Below are 22,273 nucleotides of genomic sequence, written 5' to 3' on the forward strand. Positions count from 1 at the left end.
TTTCAAATAGTCTTAATTCTATACTTTAACACATAAGAAACAGTATGAAGCTTAGGAACTTTCTGCTTTGGAAAAATGGATACTCATAGCACCATTTTTTGTTTGTTTTTGTTTTTGTTTTAAGATCATAAAACTTCATGAGGATTATAGATTCAAATATTTGTTCATTTCGTCTCCTAATTGGGTGCACTGAAGGCCTTTTCCCTGTCTTGTCCCCCCACCCACATATTCCCCCCCAAATTGTGGGGAGGACAACAAATAAAATCATATGTGTTTGAGTCATTTTCTAGTTTTCATCTAGCTAATCTCATTTCATAGATTCTGAATAATTTACCACAGGCTACTATACTAATAATATTGGAAATGAAACCTTTTCTTTGTTGTTATTAACTTTCACTAATTTAAGATATTTTAGAAACAGGATTTTCTTTTTCTTTTAATTAAAGTCATCTTCTGAGTTCTTATTGGCTCTACATTTTAGATGTTTGCTGGTACTATTTGTCAGTGAGTTAGAACTCACATGTCTGAGCTGTTGGCTCTAATGCAAAGTCTTTTGGCATCACTTGTTAGTAAATTCCAAACCCCAGCACAGAAATGTGAATTAAAATCAAGTTTTGCTGGGTTAGTGTACAATAAACTATACCTACAGATTTTCTTTAATAGGAAGAAGAGAAAGCTGCTGGTATAGGATTAGTTCATTTTGAAGAAAAAAGAGGGAAACAAACACAAAGACCTCAATGCAGTGTACAAACAACATTTTGTTCAACTACCTCTTAATGTGGAATTAGCTAGTTTAATAGTTTCCTCACCGTAATGTTAAATAGTAACTGCCAAATTTGTTAGTTTCCCATCTCTCTTAGGAAGGCTTTAAGATTATTTTATAGTTTTGAGAATTTTGAAGCCACTTTTTTTTAACTTTGCATTTGCATAAAAATGTTTAGCTTTTAAGTGGAGAGCAAATTATGATCATATATTTTGATATTCATGACCTATTTGACTATAGCAATTTTTTTTTAATGCACTTTGGCTATAAAACCATGGATGATTTGCTCCGTAAGATTTAAATGTGCCATCAATTTAGTATTCCTAGACATGAGCTTGATGAATGGTATTCTGTAATTATAATGTGCCACACATTATGGTGTCTTAATTGCCCTTTGCCTGAATTTTAATGATCAATTTGTTATTGTTGCAGATGTGAATATTGTGCATAAACTTACTAAATTTATGTAAAATTGTATAAAGTAGAATTGGAAATAGCTAAGTTCTTTCTGTGTAGAAGTAATGAATTTATTGTAACATGATGCAGTTATATATATGACATTGTGTACTTCCTTGAACTGGATCATATATTCATAGTTTCTATAGAAACTTGTGCATGAATATTTTCTCATTTAGGTTTTCAATTCATTATTTGTATTGTGTTTACTACTTGTGATCATGTAGTTGTGCCTTATTTTTGTGAGAGAGTTTAGCTCAGTAAATACTGTAATTTCTAAACTCAGTGAGTGGAAGGTTATTGATTATAAATGTAACTGATAAATTACACAACAGCATTTAAATCTGTATAGAGAACAATGGAAGGATCCTTATTGAATTGTTGCTTTTGTTTTTTTAATTTGTTAAAGATGATATTAAAAAACCGTTTCTTTCTAGTAGCTGTATTCTGTGACTGTAAATTATTTTGCCTATTTAAAAAAGAGTACAAAACGGTAACCATTTTGTATATATTTACAGAATGTTAGAACTTTCTACTTGGATGGAGTCAGGGGGTAAGCTTTGATGTTCAACTTAGAGTAATAAGTTCATAACTTGAAGAGAAATTACTAAAGCCATTTTGCTTAGGACATTCTCTTTTCATTCCATTCATTATTGTGGAAAATTAATAAGCTACAAGGAAATATTAAACAATATTGAAGTAATTCCTTCTTTCATTGTTTATCTAAGTTTAGTACCCAGGTGACCATTTAAAGAGTCTTTTCTTAGGGCTCAGTAAGCCATCATTTTTTACTGTTTTTCCTGGGAACCAAAGTTCCTGAAGTGTTTTTTCATTTTACTCTAATGTGTGCTTGCCTCTAAAGAGTTTAATAAATATATTCTTAAGGACTTACTAGATTATATATTAGATATGTTCTTTTATGAGATTTATAGAATTTCAGTTTAAATATATAGCGTATTCTTTTTTTTTTAAAGATTTTATTTATTTATTTGACAAACAGAGATCACAAGTAGGCAGAGAGGCAGGCAGAGAGAGAGGAGGAAGCAGGCTCCCCACGGAGCAGAGAGCCCGATGTGGGGCTTGATCCCAGGACTCCGGGATCATGACCTGAGCCAAAGGCAGAGGCTTTAACCCACTGAGCCACCCAGTCGCCCCTATATAGTGTATTCTTTTTAAAATTCTATTGTGGTAAGAATGCCTAATGTAAGATCTACCCTCTTTGACAGCTTTTTCAGTGTATAGTACAGCAGACCTCTAAAGCTTCCTCATCTCATTTAGCTGAAATTTTATACCATTGATTGGTAACTCCCCATTTCCCCCTCTCTTGGAAACCACGTTCTACTCTGATTCTGTGAATTTGATTACTTTTGATACCTCATGTCTGTGGAATCACACAGTACTTGTCTTTCTGTGACTGGCTTATTTCCCTTAGCATAATGTCCAAGGTTCATCTATATCATTGCAAGTTGCAGAATTTCCTTCTTTTTAAGTTTGAAACAGTATTCCATTGTATGTATGTACTACATTTTCTTTATCTGTCCATCCTCTGATGGACATTAAGGTTTCTTCCACTTCTTCGCTCTCGTAAATAGTGCTGTGATAGACATAGGAGTGTTAATATTTCTTTGTACATAGAGTATTCTTAATCTGTTTTAAATCTTGATGCTAATTTACTCAGTCTTTCTCTCCCTCAAATGAGATTTCAGGGTAAAATTAGTTCATTATACATATAAATATTTACTGGACCCATGGGACTTTAAAAAAGGAATCCCAAGAGATTGCCTAGTTCCAGTCCATTGCCCTCCTCTTGGCTTGGTTTATAGCTAAAAATTCCTGCAAGAGGATTGTTATTTTTTTCTAAAAAATATATATTATTTTTTGGCCTGAAATTTCTAAGTCTTCTCTTACATAAATCTGTATTGTCTTCTTCTGGACATAATTGCTTTCAATCCCATCTGGGTGCCATCTCTAGGAGCTTACTTGAAGTCTAGTCCCTGTTCCCTGCTCATTTTTTTTTTCTCATTTATCCTTAGACATTAACAGTAATTTTTTTCCCAGATTTTCCTCTTATTTCTACCTGTTCTTGATAAATATCTGAGATTATTATACAGAGACTGTGACCCTCCTTTCTAATAGTGCTTGGTTCTTGTAGAAGAGCCTTTATGCTGTACTTGTCTGTCCTGCCTGGTTTACTGGTGAAGTCTGTGTTTTTCTCAGAGAATTAACTGTGCACATGGCTTTTTCAGGCATCATCCTCTCTATCCCAACCTCCAACTTAAGGAGATCAGTTAATGTCTCACTTATCTTAAAGCCCAGATTGATTGATTTAATACTTCCATTTTGGAAATTGCAAAAGTTACCAATCCTAAATTGAAATTTGTGGATTTCCTTTTGATATATTCTGACTATAAGAACTAGTTTTTAAAATGCAGTTAATAGTATATTCTACCATGACAATATAATAATTCAAATTGCCTTTCTTTGTAAAAATTCCAATGATGTTTCAAGTCCTTCCTGCCAAATAAACTTGACTGTACTGTGCTAACACACGTGCACGCATGCACACACACACGCACACACCACTCAAAACCAGAAAGTGGTTTTATGACACATTCTTCCAAAAATGAGGTTCAGAGAAAGACTATTTCTATGAAATCTTAGCTATTTCTATGAAAATCTCCTATGTAAAACTGTTAACCAGTGAAACTGGAACAAATACTCTTTTTTTTTTTTCTTAAAAAAAGGAAATTTAGTCTTTGGGATTTTCTACTTCTAAGTTAGGTTATTTTAAAATATATCTGAGATAAGCAAACTGTTGGCAAATAAGAATTTAAAAACTATTAAATATAGACTTATTGCTTAATCTGTTAGAAGAGCAAAGTTTATATCCGAGTTAGAATTGCATATGAGGTAGGACTCTAAAGCAATAAGACTGATTTACAAACCATGTAGGAAATTTGTATTCATTATTTACATAATCGAAGTGAGACGCTAGAACTCACATTGAGCACAAGCAGGGGACATTGCTTTCCTCCTGACACTCCATTCATCTGACCTTTTACCCTTTACAAATTCTAATAGCATCATCCTTCACTCACACATCTTCCAAGTCCTACCAAGACATTACAAGGTAGTCCAGATAACACTATGTACCTGCCAAAAAATTCCTCAGAGTTCAGATTTGTTGCAGTCATTATTCCTCCATAGTGAGGATTTTCTTGGCTCAAATTCTCAAATTCTGGACCTCCTTTAAAATACATATTTCCTTCTAGCTCATCACTAAGTATTACAAAAGTTTGAATGAAAGAATATCTTAATTCCTAATGTCTAAAAAGATGCACCACTTGTTTTAGGTCCCTAAATGTCAGAGGATTCTGCAGGCAATGTAAAGATATATTCTTGGTTTCCTGATTATTGGTGAAGCAAGAGACCGCTGCTGTTATTTGTGCCGTCCATGTTTCCTGTTTAAAATATATATTGGGGGGGAAGAGGGAGAATGTTGATAATTTTTCACATATTTGGACTAATATTTTCCTTTTATTTATTGACTTGCTCTTTAAAACTGAAGACTAATGAAACATTGCATATTTCCCATTTTCTTTCTTAAATCTAATATATCATAAAATAGCTGTAATCATGCATGAAGGTGCAAATGGATTAAATGAGTATGGTATGGAAGAAGTTGGAAAAACAGTTATGAGTAATCAAGGAACCATAATAGTCAATGATGACTAATTAGAAAAATGAGCACCGAGAGTATAAATAGTTTGAAAGTTCAATTTCTTGAATTTCCATTTTGTATGGAAATAGTGGCGTACTTTGGAAAACAGACTGAGGAGGTGACGCAGGAAGTTGAGTTATTAAGAATAATGCAAATACTGCATTAATTGTCAGGCCGTGTTGCTGCTATGATGAAAACCTTCCTGGGGAGAGACAAAAATGGAAACAGCTAAGATAGAGAAACCAGAGTCAGGCAACCGCTTTCCCCCTCCATAGCTGTATCAACATTGGTGTATTTTCCTTTCTCTTTTTGAACACTGGCATATTTTCAGAGGTGGTTCATTATTGCAGTAGCCCTTCATTTAAGCTGACATCACATCACTTGCATTTCACTTGAAAATTGATTGGAATACCTTAGAAGTCAGTCATGCAATCCAAAAGCAGTTCTTTCCCCCATTGTGTTCTATAAGCTGCAGAACTTAGAGGCAGCCCTTGAGCTTCTGGTCCAGGAGAAAATGAAGGGGGCTGTGTCAACTGTGAGAGTGTAAGGAAGCGACAACTCCTGAGCTTTCTCAGCATGACATGGACTTTATGTCCACATCCTTCCCCTCTTAACTTCTGTCTCTCAGAGCTGGTAAAGGAAATATACAAAATTTCCCATTTCCCATTACTTACGGGGGTTGGAGTGAGATTTTTCTCCCTCTTATATCAAGTCTGAAGAATCCAACCCTATAAAATCGAATAGATACTTTGATGTTTTCCGTTTGGGCTTGTAATAAGAATGGTGCTATACACTGTCCATACCTGTTTTCATGTTGTACAAGGAAAGCATTTCTCGTCCTGAATGCTGGAAAGAGATTACAAAGATGAAAGAAATCCGTTAATATGAAATCCAGATTCTCAGTACAAGAACCTAGAGTATTTGTTTGTTTCAATGAATATGGGAGGTTTATGTAGATTACAAAAAAAGAAAAAGATTTCAAGACCAAGACTTCACTGCTGTGTCCAAATAGAGCCCACTTAATATGAAAACCCTTTTTTCCTTACCTAAAGATTAGTGGGACTTGATGAAATGCAATTATGGCTTACCTGATGGAAAATAGGCACCTTCTAGAACAAATTTAGCATGTTAGATGGATAGTATGTATGTAAAATACAGACAATAAAACATGGAAAAGAATAACTATTGTTTCTTTGGCTTCCACCACTCCTTTTTAAAATGTTACTTTTGTATTTAAAGTGAAATCATAGCAAAACAAGGGTTATAAACAAATTAAGATGTAACAAAAATACCGAATCTGAGCACTTCACAACAGCCAAAAAATTGACTCAAAGTTCATCCTCTACCAAACTATGCAAGATGTGAAACAAAAAGAAGTGTTGGTGAGGTTTCTGCACTTGAAAAAAAGCAGTCTGTTCTGTCATTTCCTAGCTGGTCTTTTAAAGAAAAGACAGGAGATACTGGGAAAGCAGTTCCTTTTTTTTTTCCCCTAAAATTTTATTTATCCCTTGGAGCGAGCACAAGCAGGGAGCAGCAGGCAGAGGGATTGGGAGAAGCAGGCTCCCCGCTGAGCAGGGAGCCAGATGCAGGGCTCGATCCCAGCACCCTGGGATCGTGACCTGAGCTGAAGCCAGAAGCTTAACTGTCTGAGCCACCCAGGCACCACCACACCCCTCTTTTCTAAATGTAGCAGGAGCTTTTAAATGGAAATCTTCTCCCTTGAATTATTTATTCCACATAGGGAGTAAAATTCTGCAGCCTATATAGTTAATCATATCTAGGAACAAACAGCCAAACCAGGCTCGTCTTCTGGTCATACTAGGTAGAACCTAAGGGTGGAGGAGGAGGCACAGACTCTTATTCATGGCTGATCCTTACACTGATGCTTGTCTGCTGTCATTATTTGTATTTGATGAAATGTGTGGGTTTAACTCTGACTCATCGAGGTTGGGCCTTATTTCAGAATCAAAGCAAATACGAGACTATTATTTTCTTAACTGCAGGAGCCATTGTAGCATCACAGGTAATACTCATAGTAGTCTAAACCTCCTAATGCCTAAATTCTGCCACAGTGACGTCTGTTAAGGTCATGAAATTCTGTCCAGCTTCTCTGCGATGAAGGGACTATTAAAATGACTTTCTGGAAAAAACCTCTTGGGTTTGTTTTACTCCCTGATTTTTTTTCTTATAAATTCCCTGTAGCAAGTCAGGCTTTACAGACCAGGTTGTTGTTCTTGGCTGGATTTTGGAATTCATTTTCCTCAAAAACTGCAACTGCAGTTCTCAATTCTTCAAGGCATCCCTCATCTGTTTGATTTGTATATGGGTACAAGGGACTTCATAAGCAAAAAGAATTGGTCAAGCTAGGCGTGTAAAACAAAATGAGGAGAGAAAATAATATGGTCAAGAATTGCCCTTTTTCTTGCCTGACATTCTAATATAATAATTATAATAACTGACACCATTTATTAAGCCCTTACTATGTACTGGGCACTGTGCTGTTTTTTCCTTTTTGGGGGTGGGGGGTATCATTTAAACCACACAGCAACCGACTAAGTCCTCTAGTTCTTACTTAGGAATGAGGAAACAGATTTAGTTTTTCCAAGGTCACCCAGCTTGTAAATGATTTAGCCAGGATTTGAGACGGGGTTGTCAATCACTCCAAAGCACTATCTCTTCTTTTTTCACCCTTTATTCTTTCCCATTCTATAGCTATTTTGGTTCATGCACTGTTAACCTCAACAGTCAAAACAATTAGATGAGGAGAATGAAGAAGGAAAAAATACGTGTATATAAAACAAGTTGGTAGTAACAAATCAGAAAATAACAAAAAAATGGTGCATGTATAGCTTTAAAAAAATACTGTTTTTATTTAAAAAAAAAAAAAAAAGACTAGAGGAGAAAAAGCATGTATTTCCCAAGGTGATCCAGTGATGTGAGATCTCCCAGGAAGTCGAGTTTTTAAAGGTGACGGGGCCATCGCTAACCTGAGCCCGAAGCCCCAGCTGCTTCTGCTCTTCCCCTGCGGTTCTGACAGCTTCCTCCCCTCAAGTCCATTTATCATCTTCTAACTATGGCCACTGTAGTGAGAGAAGAAAATTCATGCCCTAGGATAGCCTCTGCTAATGATGTTTCTCCCCGTGAAAAAGTAATCTAAGCAAACAAAAGTGCATCCAAGCCTCACATACTGAGTCTCTGCCTGTCTACACTGCTCTGCCATCCACTGAGCAGGGTGGAGGCTCCCACAGGGACAAGGCTGGGGGTGCACTTGCAAGGCAATGGCTTTGCTCCCCTGAGATGCCCCTATTTAGGATTTCTCTAGAAACGTCCTCTGGCTTAGGCACACTTTGGTCTATAAAGACTGCAAGCAGTTCCAACCAATTCAGATACGCAGCCTTTCAGCCTGACCACGTCACATTTCAGCAAATCTTGGTGAAAGTGGAAAATGAAATAAATAAAATCTTTAAAAAAAAAAAAAAAGAAAAAAGAAAGGGGAGCCTTGTTCTGGCCAGCTCTGTCCATGGAATCTAACACTAAGTCTAAATCAATTCCATGCCTATAATTTACAAATAACTGAATGATTTTAGATGCTGAATATAAGATGCTCAATTTTTTTTTTAAAGATTTTATTTATTTGACAGACAGAGATCACAAGTAGGCAGAGAGAGAGAGGAGGAAGCAGGCTCCCCGCTGAGCAGAGAGCCCGATGCGGGGCTTGATTTCAGGACTCCGGGATCATGACCTGAGCCGAAGGCAGAGGCTTTAACCCACTGAGACACCCAGGTACCCCAAGATGCTCAATGTTTTAAAAAAGTGTCAAAGATTATGATTTGCATGACATATCATGTGCCTCAAATAGCAAAGAGGAAACAAAATAGAAAGGAATTTAAAACAGATAACATTACTTATTTTGGAATCAAGTTGTGAAACATGAAACCATCATATTACCTGATAATATGGTTACTATGAGCTGCCTTAATTCTCGTGCTCTGATTTGTGCTGCTATTTGAAGTGGAGGCAAACTGTGTTAGCATCACGGTTTTTGAAGGGGATGGTAATTTTCCAGAGCTTGACTTGTTCAGACACGCTTGTCTGGGTAGCTTAAAATAGGAGGCCATCCAACTTTCAAAGCTGTGACTTAATATTCTGCAGCACCCATGCCCTTCCCACCCACTGATCAACTCTTCACAGATGGATTAATGGGTATCTTATTTTATTGCTTAAAGATCCTTAAATTACTTAGCTCAACTAACCAACATGCCATCTAGCAGCTTCCGTTATTAAGAGATGTGAACTACCTAGTTCACGATCTGACGTCTCTGTAGGGCTGAGTTCTTGGGTAAAGAAGTGGAATGAAACAACGTGAGCTCTCTCTGAGGACCTAAGACACACTGCAGCTCCTCCTCCCCGCTCTGAGGGCATGTGCCCGAGAGCCCTGGGGAGTCCCCCTCCTGCTACCACTCGCACATGTCACTCAGGGAGCACACTGTGACTCGGAAGATCAGACAGAAAGCCTTGACTGGACCACGAGACCCCATGGCTTGAGGTGTGGTAACAACCACCATGATGGAACCATTAATACTTAAGTAGTGGGAAAAATCCCTCTTCTCAGAAGAGATTTTGTGGCTTGAGTCCCCAGTTGGCTCATTTTGTCTGTGATGCCAGCTCTCCACAGTTGTCTTCTGCCATTCTTGGTGGACACTGAGAGCTCAGGGCTCCCAAATCATCATTTCTCAGGAACCATGTGAGCTTTCAAATTAGAGGAGGGGTGGCGATCACCTCAGCACATGACAGCAGACGGTTTAGAGAGCCCCCCATGCACTGGCTGCTTTGGCTGTGGTGGGCAATCTGGAAGCCAGGGATGCTCACCACGACACCAGTGACACTGCCATGGCTGATGAACAAAGGCCAACGTGGATGAAAGTAGTTTGGTTTCATTTGCTTGGACAGGTCAAGCCAAAAGTCCAGGCTTTTCACACTCACCTCACAAATATACAGACTAAGTCATTCTAAGAATGTATACATTCTTCGACATCCTTAAGAAATGTAACTTGCCAAAAAAAAAAAAAAAAAAAAGAAAAGAAAAGAAATGTAACTTGCTTTTGGCACTGTTTTTCAGTTTAGAGCTAGAGGACTATAAAAAAAGCCGCATTTCTTAATGCCTCCATTTTTTAGAGGGTGAAATCCAATCTGATGTTTAGCCATCCTTTATATTTTTAACACAATTTACCTGGGAATATTTCTAACCTTATTTAGCAGACTTATTTAGAAATAACAGCATTTTACCTTTTTGTTGTGCTCAGTTTTCATAACAAAGAGTAACAGATAAACATGTAGGAATCTGGTGCTTTCTGAGGGAAAAAAGAAGGTGAAATGGGGGCTGGAAATAGTAAGGAGAAGGTGTTTTTCAAATCAAAGAATCCCTTAGAAAACAAGACAGGGTGGGTGTCAGGGCAAACCAGGCTTACACCTTAGGAAGCTCCAATCATGTGCATCAGAAAACTGCATTACTGTTGAATTGATTTCTCCCTGAAGCAGAGACTCGATGGGAGCCCATGCTTCCAGCTTTAAAGACATGGTATTTGTGATGCATTTCTTGTGGAGTTAAGATAGCTCGGATGGTGTTTGCAGTGGTTTCAGCAAAGCCTAGGACACATCTATCAACTAATGGAACTTGCTTTATTTTTGCCTTTTGACTCATCTGGGCAGTCACTGGCAAAGATACATGTGGCTAGGAAAAAGGCATGTTGTTATTGCTGTGAACGGAATTATGTATCCCCTCCACCCCCACCCCCCAAGCTCCTGTGTCCGAAGCCCTAACCTCCAATGTGGCTATGTTAGGAGTGGGTGAGTAAGATTAAATGAAGGCACAAGAGTGGAACCCTGATCCAGTAGGATTAGTGCCATCATTAGAGCATACGCCCTCTCTCTCTGCCACGTGGGGACACAGAAGGAGGCCGTCTGCAAGCTGAGAAGAGAGCCCTCACCAGAAACCTCATCAACGGGCAACTTGGTTGTGGACTTCTGGAACTGTGAGAAATAACATTCTGTTCTTTAAGTGGCCCAGTCTGTGGTATGTTTTCATGACAGCTCTAGCTGATTAAGATAGTCATTAAAGTGAATTTTTTCCTGAGTTGTGCAATGTGTCTGTACATATTTAAATATTCATCATGTAGCTTTATATTTACAAACTTTTCTGATATCACTTTTTGCATTACTTAAGGCAAATGGGCTTTTATACTTCTCCTTAAGAAGGGGATAGTAGGAGGAGAGAAATCAAACAGTAGAATCAGGAATCCCCTCCCTATTCTACTCTATCCCTTAGAAATTAGAAATGGACGTGGTTAAATGGAAATGATTTTAGAGGAATAGGCAGTCTGTTCGGAGGCAGTTGAGACAGAAGTTTAAAGTAAATACAAGAAAAATCAGAAAAATTGATTAATATTTTTCTAGAAGTTCTTTCTCACATGCAGGAAACTGTGTGGCTAAGGTTAAGTCAATAGATAAAATAGTAAGGACTCATTTCTATTTTCTCCCCTCTTTTAAGTTTAGAGGAAAGATTCTATATTTGCATGGCCAAGATACCACATATTTTATTCAATCTTGAATTGTCCTTGAAAAAAATTTTTTTAAATTGTATTCCATTACTATTAGAAACTTTGTGCAAATCAGGCTGCCCCAAAGACTGCTTGCTGGTTGTCCCTTAAAAACCATTCCCCCCTCCTTTGTTGTAATAGAATTGCTGAGTTTTAGTGGCTCCGTGTCCACCTTCCAGCAAGTACTCCATCTCCCAGCTTCCCTTGTAGCTAAATATGACCAAGTGACGAAATCTGACCAGTGGATAGAAACAAAAGTGTGCAGCTTCTGGGTCCTGTCCTTAAACAGCAGGGCTCTGATCTGTTCCCTCTTCGCTTTCCCACCTGCTTGCATGGAGACACACTGATTGGTGACTCATCTTGGACCATGCGGAAGAAGCAATTCCCCAGGGATGGCAGAGCCAGTCTCCCACCCATGCTTCTGTGACAAGCACCCCGATCCCGTGTGCTGCATGAGTGCACATCTGACAAGGCTTTCCGCCGAGAGATGGCCATGGGCGTGTTCATCCAGCTTCCACATGACCTATCATGCCCACACCTGAACCCTAAAATTGACCACCCGACTCACTCCCTTTGCCTGCAGTGTTGCTCAACCAACCTTTCGGGCACATAGATGAGGGCACCCGAGGGTGTCTTCGACTCATTTCCTCTACCCACTTTAACAATCCTCAAGTCCTCCTGCCTTTGCCTTTGAAACACCTCTCACATTTATCTTTTTCTATTTATGCAAGTACCTAACATTTTAGGGTAGGTCAGTGCACCTCACAGTGCTGGGAAGTTGGTGAATAGAGGGAGGGTGCAAATCAAAATCTCTGATAATTCCAGGTGAGGGTCGATTTTGGAGGGAAAGGCAGTTTGCGTGAGGAGTTGTTTTATTTCATTACTTTGACTTGGTTTTGTCATGTATAATTATTTTTGAAGTGGTGACTAACATCAAAGAAAATTAAAATCATCATCTTTTCAAATGGAAGTGGGCAGGGTGTGGCCTCCTGATTAAGAACAGTTGCGAAACCCAGGCCCCTGCTCGTCTCACCTCACCCTGCTTCCCTGAGAAGCTTCCGGCTGGTCTCTTGACTTTGGTCCCCTCCCCTGCACCATTTTGTGCTTTGCTTCTGATATCTCTTTCTTCAGCTGTATTTGAAACCCATCACATTCCTGTCTAAGAGCTCAATGACTTCTCGTTGCCAGCAGTTTCCCGGCTGGGTCCCTCTGCTTGGATTCCAAGCCAGTGGCTCTGATTCTGGAAGCCTCCTTGGCTGCGGTGGCCTGGCATGGGTCTGGTCTCTGCCGTTTAATGTGCCAAGTGAACTTGAGCACGATTGCTGAACCTCCCTGAGCCCCAGATTCCTCACCTATACAATGGGATTCAGTGTAACTTCTCTGCATAATTTACTGAAAGGAGAACATGCGGGAAGCAGCCCGTGGGTGTAAATGCTGGGCGCGTCTATCCTTCCTTGTCAGCAGTTGCCAGGTGCGTGTTGGGTCCCAACCTGCTCTCTTACGCGAGACCTGCAATATGGCGGATTCTTAGCAATGTGTGTTCAATAAGGCATTCTTGCCCAGCACTGCCCCATGGGACCACGCTACCATGAATAGGCCACCCCATGTCCTGCACAGCTTCCCACATAGCGGGTGACCCACTCAGAGTTTGTGCAGAGACGAGTGACTGACTGCAGATCTTATTTCAGCCTGTCTGACCATGATGGTATTTATTGGGCACTGACTGACTCAGTGCCAGCCATTCTTCAAGTAGCCATCCATCTGTCAGCTCACTGAATCCGCACGACAAAGGAAGGAAATGGCAGTGTGGCACGATTGCTGTAAGGGGCCTACGGTCACACAGGCAGAGCTGGCTGAGCTAGGAAGTGGGCCTGGCCCTCAGGAGGGGGTGGGGTGGGGGGAGGTTTGCCCTCTGAACCTCCACACTACCAGAATTTACACTCTTGGGTGGCTTCTGCCTCCAAGCCTTTCTCCCTCTAGGCTCTTCATCTGAGAGGTCATCCCTCCTGTCCTTGCAGGGACCTCCATCCTTTCTACCCCTCCCCCTTCAAGTTCACCTGCAGCCTCATGGACCACACAATGCCTTGCTCAGTTCCTCCAACTTCAGAGACTCTTTGCTTTTCTGGATTTACACTGCAGGTCTGCTCACCATGGCAGAGCTCCCCAACTAGAGGGAAAGAAAGGATTCTGCAGAACAAGTACTTTGTAGCCTCCAATGGTACCCACCTAGCACAATGTGTATTACATAACAGTGTCCCAAGCCACTGATGGGATGGTAGCCCTGCCCACTGGAGGAGTAAAGCCATGATGACAACAGGGCACGTCAAGTGTCTAGTCTACTTCAGACCACGTGCTAACTCTTCATGTCTATTGTTTCATTTGACCAACAACCTTATGAGATAGACATGGTTATCTCACCTCACAAAGAGAAAATGGAGGACATGTGGCTAGTTCTGTAGAGTCTGGGCGAGTCCCTAGGAGGCTCTGAATCACAGATCGCTTTGCGTTGGCCATAGAGAGGCAAATACGATTCCTCCCACACTGCCCTTTGCAATGATCGGACAAGTTACAAGGTAGCAAAGATGTTGAGTTTTTAAAGGAAGCAGTAATTTACCTGCAAGAGTAATTTAAAAAAAAATTAAAAAAAAGAGTAATTAAAAATTGTTTTTTTAATTTTTCTTCATGGAGAAGGGGTCTGTTGGTTAGTGACAAGATGTTTTCTGCTGTGTGTTCTTTAAAAATATGTTCCAAGCCCTTGGAAAACAAGGGAGAAAATCACAGAGATACTGTTATGGATGGAAAGAGAACATACTGCAGTAGCTGGGGCAATGCATTCTGTCTAGAAGGTTTGAGACATTTGAAAATGCTGGAAGACAGACACGGGAATGGGACAGAATGGAAAACCACTCAGAAGGGCCATCCCCGAGAATGGCTGAGGATGTCTGCCTCCCACATATAATGCCACGTGGATGAAGGCTTCACTTCTTGTCCATAAAATTAGATTTCTTATTAAAGTGGACAGCTGGGGACTTTCTAAGGCTAGTGTGTTAATTTCCACCTAAATGCCAAACTTCTGGAAAAGGACGTAAGACCCAACTGATCCTTTGTGTACTTCTGGAATGAAGAATATTTTATCACTACCCCATAATGGAGGCCACATTATAATCTCCTATAGACGTCTACATTTTTGGGAAATTGTCAAGCCACTCCACTTTTCACTCAAGATCCCCTGAAAAACAAGACACAATCAATAAGTCTTTTTTTTTTCCCAAGATTTTATTTATTTATTTGACAGAGAGAGAAATCACAAGTAGGCAGAGAGGCAGGCAGAGAGAGAGGGGGAAGCAGGCTCCCCGCTGAGCAGAAAGTCGGATGTGGGGCTCGATCCCAGGACCTTGAGATCTTGGCCTGAGCCGAAGGCAGAGACTTGAACCACTGAGCCATCCAGGCGCCCCACAATTAATAAAGTCTTAAATGCATGTGACATTATAGCATAAAATTTAACCAAGATCCACAGTAATCATTTAGAGATATTGACTGCCCTTGGAGCCAAACCGTATCTTACATTCATTTAACATACTGCTTGCTGCTTAGATGTCTTAGAAAAACTCATTTGAAATCAGCCTCTTGCAGAGAAAAACGAAGCTTAACTAATGTAACTCAGTAAGTTGGAAATGTATTGTGCATTTTTATTTCAAAAATACTAATAAAGCCTTTGGTAGCTTTATCATATCCCTGAACCATATGGCATTTAATTAGTGGGGGAACAAATCATATGAACAAGGACAAACATATCTTGTTTTTTACTAATTGTAAAACCTACATCCACTTCATGATAAGAATGACTACTGTTTTTTGAGAAGAACTCATTTTCTCTTCTGAAGATTTGTATTAATTTTCTAACATTTAAAAATAACTTACTACTATTGAGGTTTTGAAATAATTTTTGGGAATATGAAGGACAAGTCATAGACCCATAGCATCACATGGTGGGCGGGATTCTTGAGAATTTGTCGTCTTTAAGCTCATAGACTTACAGGAGGCCCACAGGAATGTCTTCCCTCAATGACAAGGATCCATATTTTATTGAGAAGCCTCCGGAAGAAATGCTGTTGTCTTCTCACACACCTATCAAAATGAGTCATAATCTCCAAAATGACATTCAAAGCTTTGAAAAGTCTGTGTTTAATTGACTTTCTGTTTTGCTCGTTAATAAGCTCAATTCTAGTTCCTTGGGTCATTTTAGAATTTGAACAAAAAATTTAAAAAGAGGAAAGAAACTCCCAACTGAATGGTCATTTTACTTCTGAAATTGCAAAAAAAAAAATAAAAAAAAATATATATCTGTGCAACTGATAATCAATTTGAGTGGTTCTCTTTGGATGCTTCCCAGAAAATCTTGGTTTATAGGCCTATGTCAAGGGTTTATTTGTAAATTCAAATAATTAAATTATTATACACATCTCCACGAATTAAGTCATCATAGGGCTCGCTTAGTTCCTAGTCCCAAATTTCAGTTCTTGAGATTGCAATTGGCATAATTTGACATTGGCCCTGGATTTCAGCGACCTTAAAAAAAAATGATGAATGGTAATTTATCCTCCGGAAAGTCTCCCTGTGGTGTTTACCCCCATTTGCTTTGTGCGTGGGTTCTGAATGGCTGTTAAAAACAAAGTGCCTTCAATCATCTGGGAAGTAGGTCTTTTCCTGCCTGAACTCACTTCTGAACGCCTTGGAGACAGAGCCACATCCTCACACACTTGCTGTTAGAGTTCTCGTAAGGTCGGCCAGGAAGTGACTGGAGCCCATTCTTTCGCGTGTTTGATTTGCACTGCACTCAAACTCGAATCCAGGTTTTTGAGAGCCATGACCTCATGTTAATGGAATTACCTTCCAGGATGGAAGCTCCAGTGGTTCCCAGCAGTCACAGGACCCCCCGCCTCCCATCTCTACACTGGAGCTCTGGGTCACCTACCTCAGGGACTTACTGAGTGACGTCACCTGTTCCTTGATGGCGTGGGTCATGATTTCCTCTGTTGAGTCTTTACTCTGTTTCCAGACATTCTTCAGTAACAAGGGGTACCAAGTCAGCCTGTGCAGTGGGGCCCACTCGCAACTGAAGGCAAGAGCAGCCGTCCTCACTGTTCATTTTGCTCACACCACGGCGGAAGACAAAAGCAGATGTATCAGAATATGGCTTCTCCGATCGAGGCATTGAGAAGCCTGGACTCCAGAAACTCTTACAGGGCTGTCTGGGGGTTCAGTTGGTTAAGCATCTGCCTTTGGCTCAGGTCATGATCCCAGGTCCTGGGACCGAGCCCGGGATCAGGCTCCCTGCTCATCGAGGAGCCTGCTTCTCCCTCTCCCTCTGCCCCTGCCCCCACTTATGCGCTCGCTCTCTCTCAGAGAAATAAAGTCTTTAAAAAAAAGCCAGGAAACTCTTACTTTATTCAGTAGTTACATAACATACTTGTGAGTTTGCTGGGAAAGGTTATAAGCCGTGGCCTACACTTTGGTTTTGCAAATTCCATAGTCAGCTGTCTTCAGCAAATAGCTACCTACCAGCGCCAAATTCAGGGTTGGAAATGGAGTCCTTAAACGTGATTAACAAGTATTATCGAATATTACAGACTGACCCTGTTACTCTCCAATTAAAGAAATGGAAGAATCCTCGTTCAGCTGCTTGCCTTCCCAGCAGTGGTGACAAAGGCAGCGGTCCTCAGGCCTCCACGTGACACCACCACCCAATCCTCCTAAACAGGGAAATGTCAGGATTCTGAGGCACAGGAGAAGTTTGAAATCTGTGATTTCATTCTCCTAGAGAATGCGTGCGCCATCAGTGCGGTGATGAGATGTATTAACACACGTGCCCCAGCTTCATTCACTCTTCTCACTTGAGTTTAGTTTTGCTCATTGGCTTCTTCCTTCTTCCCGGGCCCTTGGGGGAGAGTTCTGGCTTCACCAGCTCTGCTCCCATCCTCATTGTGATTTACGGAAAAGCTGAGGATGCCCACCAGAGGGTGGAAAGGAAAGGAAGGACTTTTTGCTCGTTGGGGCAGTTTCTTGAGTCTCCGTTGTTGCTGAGAATCAGGATAAAGAAGAGAAAATGAAAACACGAGTCAAAGAGGCTGAACTGATCTCCAGGATACAGAGCAGAGAGCTGGGAGGGGAGGGATAAAGACAAAGACCATTTTCAATAGCGAGAGATTGGATCAGGAAGCCTTTGCTGGATGTGCGGGCAACTGGGAAGACAGGAAAAGGAATCTTAGTAAGTACTGCTGTGGGTCGTACCCGGATTGCCATAAAAAGATTTGAGAAATACAAGTATACATGAGAATAGCTCCTTCATCTGTTTCATAGGCTGGACTGTTTCTCTGAATGTGGCACTGTCTCGAGGGGCCCTGGCCTTTGGTGACACATGGCACTGAGCCAAGTCTCTGGCTACTGTACACACAGGTGCCATCTTCCTCTTCCTCTTCCCTTCTCCCACCCACTCACACCTGCGTTGAGGTGTAAAAGGGTCCTACCCTTAATGACATATCTTTCCTGCTGTAGGCTATTACCTCTTCCCACTTTCATGATCAGCCTAGGTCCAGGTTAAATTCTTTGTCTCATGGCCCTGAAGTGAGGACCAAGTGGACCAAGGCATACCGTAGAGGCTGCCCCTGCTTCCCCAAAGACAGCCGTGTCCATCTTCATGCCCAGATGTCAGCCTTTGCATTTTGGAGATCGGGATACAATGGGCTCCATGGCCCAAGGAAGTCCAAAGCCCTCCTGCAGATCCTGAGTTCCAACGGCTTTCTCTGGCTTCTGAAATCCTGTTGTCCCCACACTATTTCTTTCTTGAGCATCATGGGCCAAACGCCGAGTTAAGATCTTTGGTTGGTTTCCCGTGTTGGTTTCCAGTGTAAACCCACTCATGCCAAACACTTTTTGAGTTATGAATTATTATTTAACGTTTAATTTCACTGAAGATTTTGGGTTGGGGGAGGGGATCGAAGACACACCCCACAGCCTCCCCGCCACCATTTTTCTGGTTCCAATCTCTTCTCTGAAAAGAGAGCTCTTTCTCTCTCTTACCCCTGAATTTGCCTTTTCTCTACCAGCCTCAGGCTTAGCAATTTGCGCCTGTCTTTCTTTCTTTTTTTTTTTTTTTTTTAAAGATTTTATTCATCTATCTGACAGACAGAGATCACAAGATCACAAATAGGTGGAGAGGCAGGCAGAGAAAGGAGGAAACAGGCTCCCTGCTGAGCAGAGAGCCCGATGCGGGGCTCAATCCCAGGACCCTGGGATCATGACCCGAGCCGAAGGCAGAGGCTTTAACCCACTGAGCCACCCACGCGGCCCTGCGCCTGTCTTTCCAAGTTTGACCCCATCCATGGGGCTCTTGTCCGCCCACACTAGCAGCTTTATCAAAGTTGTTTCTTCTGAAAACATTCCGGGCTCTTTCCTCACAGGCATTCTGCCAGACCTGGTCTTTTCACTTCCCCCCAGACAGATGGCAGGTCATGAAAGTGAGTACACGGTGGTGGGGGGTGGGGCGGGGTGGGTGGAGCCAGGCTTCAAGGCTTGCCGCGGGACTACCTTCTCTTCTCGGTATCCCAGATTCCTCTTTTGGAAAATGGTGGAAGGTACTAGATCACTTCCAAGTTCTCATCCAGCTCAAAACAACTGTGATTCTGATCAAGGGTGTAAGGAAGGAGAAGGAAGCAGGAACTGCAGGGGCGGAAGGCTGGGGGTAGAACCAGTGGAGAGAAGAGGCGCACGGCATGGTGGGGGTGGGGTGGGTCCTTCCCCCCTGGCCTTCGGGGCTGACTTGCGTGCGGACTTACTGGCAGCCGCGTTCCAGCTGGGGTGCCTGCGAGCTCCAGTAACGGATTTCCTCAAAGCACAGCCCTGGGTCATTGCCCCAGATTTTCACACCTCAGGGGACAGTGCGGGCTGCCAGCACCCACTGGTATTCAGGTAAGTATAAAAACATCCAATCCCCCCCCCCCCCACCACATAACGATCAGGCAAGAAGCATCAGTGGTGAACAATTGAGTCAAAGATCCAGGCAGGGATAATTGGAAGATTTTAGAGTTTTGAAAGGCTTCAGAGAAGAGAAGAAAGATATTTGATGATTCTAAAAGTAGCTCTAAGTTTTACTTTTATCTCCCTATTGGCTTTATTTTTTTAGGCGCATTAGGGAAGAAAAGAACAATGTCTGCCAAGGAAGATGGGACATAAAAGGCCTTTTCATGGAAGAGTATATAGATCAATGGAGCCTGCTTTTGTTTTATGAAAAGTATCCAGTGTGTTTAGGGGGACGGTGAAAGGAATTCAGGGCCTCAGATGAAAACATTCTTCTCATAAATCTGTCTGTGGGGAGGTAGCATTGGGCTGAGCAGCCAGCGTCCATGGAATCTTGGGAAATTTACAGAAGCTCCTTCAGCCTCATCTGTGAAATGCGGAGAACAAGAGCGACGACCTTGTCAGGTTGCTGAGGAGTTTTGATGAGTTAATCTACACAGAATGCCTAGAACGCGGGGCGCCTGGGTGGCTCCGTGGGTTAAAGCCTCTGCCTTCGGCTCAGGTCATGATCTCAGGGTCCTGGGATCGAGCCCTGCATCGGGCTCTCTGCTCAGCGGGGAGCCTGCTTCCTCCTCTCTCTCTGCCTGCCTCGCTGCCTACTTGTGATCTCTGTCTGTCAAATAAATAAATAAAATCTTAAAAAAAAAAATGCCCAGAACAGGAGTTGGCATTTCTTGAACACTCAGTCTACAGCAGGCAGAGCCCTTAGCTCTTGTTCAGTTGAAGCACACAAATAGGCCTCACAGTAAGCACCCAGTCTGTCCCTGTTCCATCCCAACCATCTAGGAAAGAGCAGAGAGAATTCGACTCCCATCAGTGTTCTCCTCCAGTACATACAGACCCTTTTCAATCCCGGCCCCATGTGGTTCGGAGGGTAAATTCATCCCAGCGCCTTCACCGCCCCGTTCCAGGCAGCCCCTAGCATGACAGAGTCCAGTTCTCCAGCCCCACTGCTTAGATCAGGGCAGAGTCAGCTTCCGACGGCACTGAGCTCGAATCCCTCCTGCCTCTGCCCAGAATGACCATAGCTTCCAGCAAGTTGCCTCATTCGTCTAAACTCCTGAAAAATGGGGATCATGTCAGATCTCACAGGGGGGTTGTATAGACAAAGAGATCATAGATGACCAGCAGGCAGCACAGGGCCTGGCCATCGCACGGGCTCCAGAAGGAGTCACCTTTTCACTTTGATTACTACTATTATGTATTACCATTATTATTATGTATTATATTTTATTTTTTATTATTATTGTATTACATGTTATTACTATGTATTTTAATTACATATATTATAATTATTATGTTATTCTGTATTTATTACATATTATAAACATGTGTATAATTGTATTTTTTGTATATTTTAATAATATACTCTATTTTAATTATATATTATATATTATTATATAGTATACACTCTATTATATATAATATATAATGTGTATTATATATTATATTATGTTATAATATATAAAATTAACTATAGGTGATGATGCTTTTGTTCTGTACTATGGGGCTGTGGAGGGCAGGTGCACCTCTTATTCCTCCAAAGCCTCCCCTGATTCCTCAGCTTTGTCTTATGAAGCTAACAGCGCCCCAGCAACAGGAAATTGCCCTGAAGTCTTAGAAATAGTTCTGGTATGAAGACCATTGTTTTTTTTTCTTTTTGCTTGAAGACATTTATCCAGGTCCTTTTTGGCCACCTACTGGCCATGTGACCTTGTAAAGTGACACAATCTTTCTGAGCCTCAGGGACATATGGGGACAATGTAATCACCTTCATAGCTTTGTGCTAAGGAGTAAAAGAGATGTTTGAGCAAGTGCCTGGTAAAGCATCACGTGTTGTAAAAATATTCTACGTTGTCACTACAACATGGCACCCCCTAGTTCTTTTCCCTAAATATCTCCAGTGCTATACGTTATTCACAAGTAAATGTAAACCAGTTGATACGGGGTGTTGCATAGTTACTTGAAAGCAGTGGCTGAGCCTGGTTAAATTCATCTCTGCCTTAGCTTGGAAGGGAGAGCAGCGGACCTGGATCCTCCCCAGTTTGGGGACCTGGCCAGGAGTCCAATCCGTCAGCTTCCAGGGAAAACTTTTGCAACAGCATTATTCATTCATTTGGAACTCTAATGAGCTTTCAGTTTGAGCAGCAAATGAAACAGGCCAAAAGGCTGAAGCTACAAAAATGGGGAGCCAAGTTTGTTCCCAAAGATCTTTCCTCTTTTCTTGGCCCCACCATACCCAGGCTTTCTGGCACCTCCGGGCCATGGCAAAGGCACACTGATTCCTGGTAAAGGGTTTGGGAACAGCCATAGCTTTGCCTCCCATGCCTCTGAGGAGATGCTCTGGGGTGGGGGCGGGGGGGCGCTTCTTGCAGCTGCAGGGCAGAGCTGGTTTTCTGGAAAGGCTGGGACCATCTTCTCTGGATCCCACAGAAGGGCTCCGGCATGATGCTGAAAAGTTACAGCTCAAGGCTAAAGAAATATCAAAAGTTGGAGGTGGGGGGGGGGTCAAAGGAACCAGGGAAGTCAGGGAAAATTCGTTTCAGTTTTTCTTATAAGCAAATGCTTACATTCCCCAGCAGAAATTCCTTGTTGTTCTGATGCTTTGGAACCCATAGTCGCCATGTTGTCCAACCCCAGGGGCAACATTTACTTTGTGCT

The 22,273-nt window shown here is 41.6% G+C and overlaps 1 protein-coding gene across 1 annotated transcript in view; it reads right to left on the reverse strand.

The window, feature by feature from the left end:
* Positions 1–4,576: 4,576 nt before the first annotated feature.
* The window catches only part of PLEKHG7 (pleckstrin homology and RhoGEF domain containing G7), a gene marked incomplete at both ends in the record, with an annotated part of 62,865 nt that continues 45,168 nt past the window's right edge, over positions 4,577–22,273 (reverse strand). The window contains 11 exon segments of the mRNA XM_080810206.1: positions 4,577–4,611; positions 4,614–4,680; positions 5,689–5,786; positions 14,209–14,290; positions 14,649–14,705; positions 14,709–14,726; positions 14,728–14,751; positions 14,755–14,765; positions 16,525–16,642; positions 16,645–16,674; positions 16,678–16,698. Coding sequence (XP_080666332.1) covers positions 4,577–4,611; positions 4,614–4,680; positions 5,689–5,786; positions 14,209–14,290; positions 14,649–14,705; positions 14,709–14,726; positions 14,728–14,751; positions 14,755–14,765; positions 16,525–16,642; positions 16,645–16,674; positions 16,678–16,698 — 561 coding nt within the window.

Source organism: Martes martes, assembly GCF_963455335.1.
Source record: "Martes martes genome assembly, chromosome: 8".
Taxonomy (NCBI): domain Eukaryota; kingdom Metazoa; phylum Chordata; class Mammalia; order Carnivora; family Mustelidae; genus Martes; species Martes martes.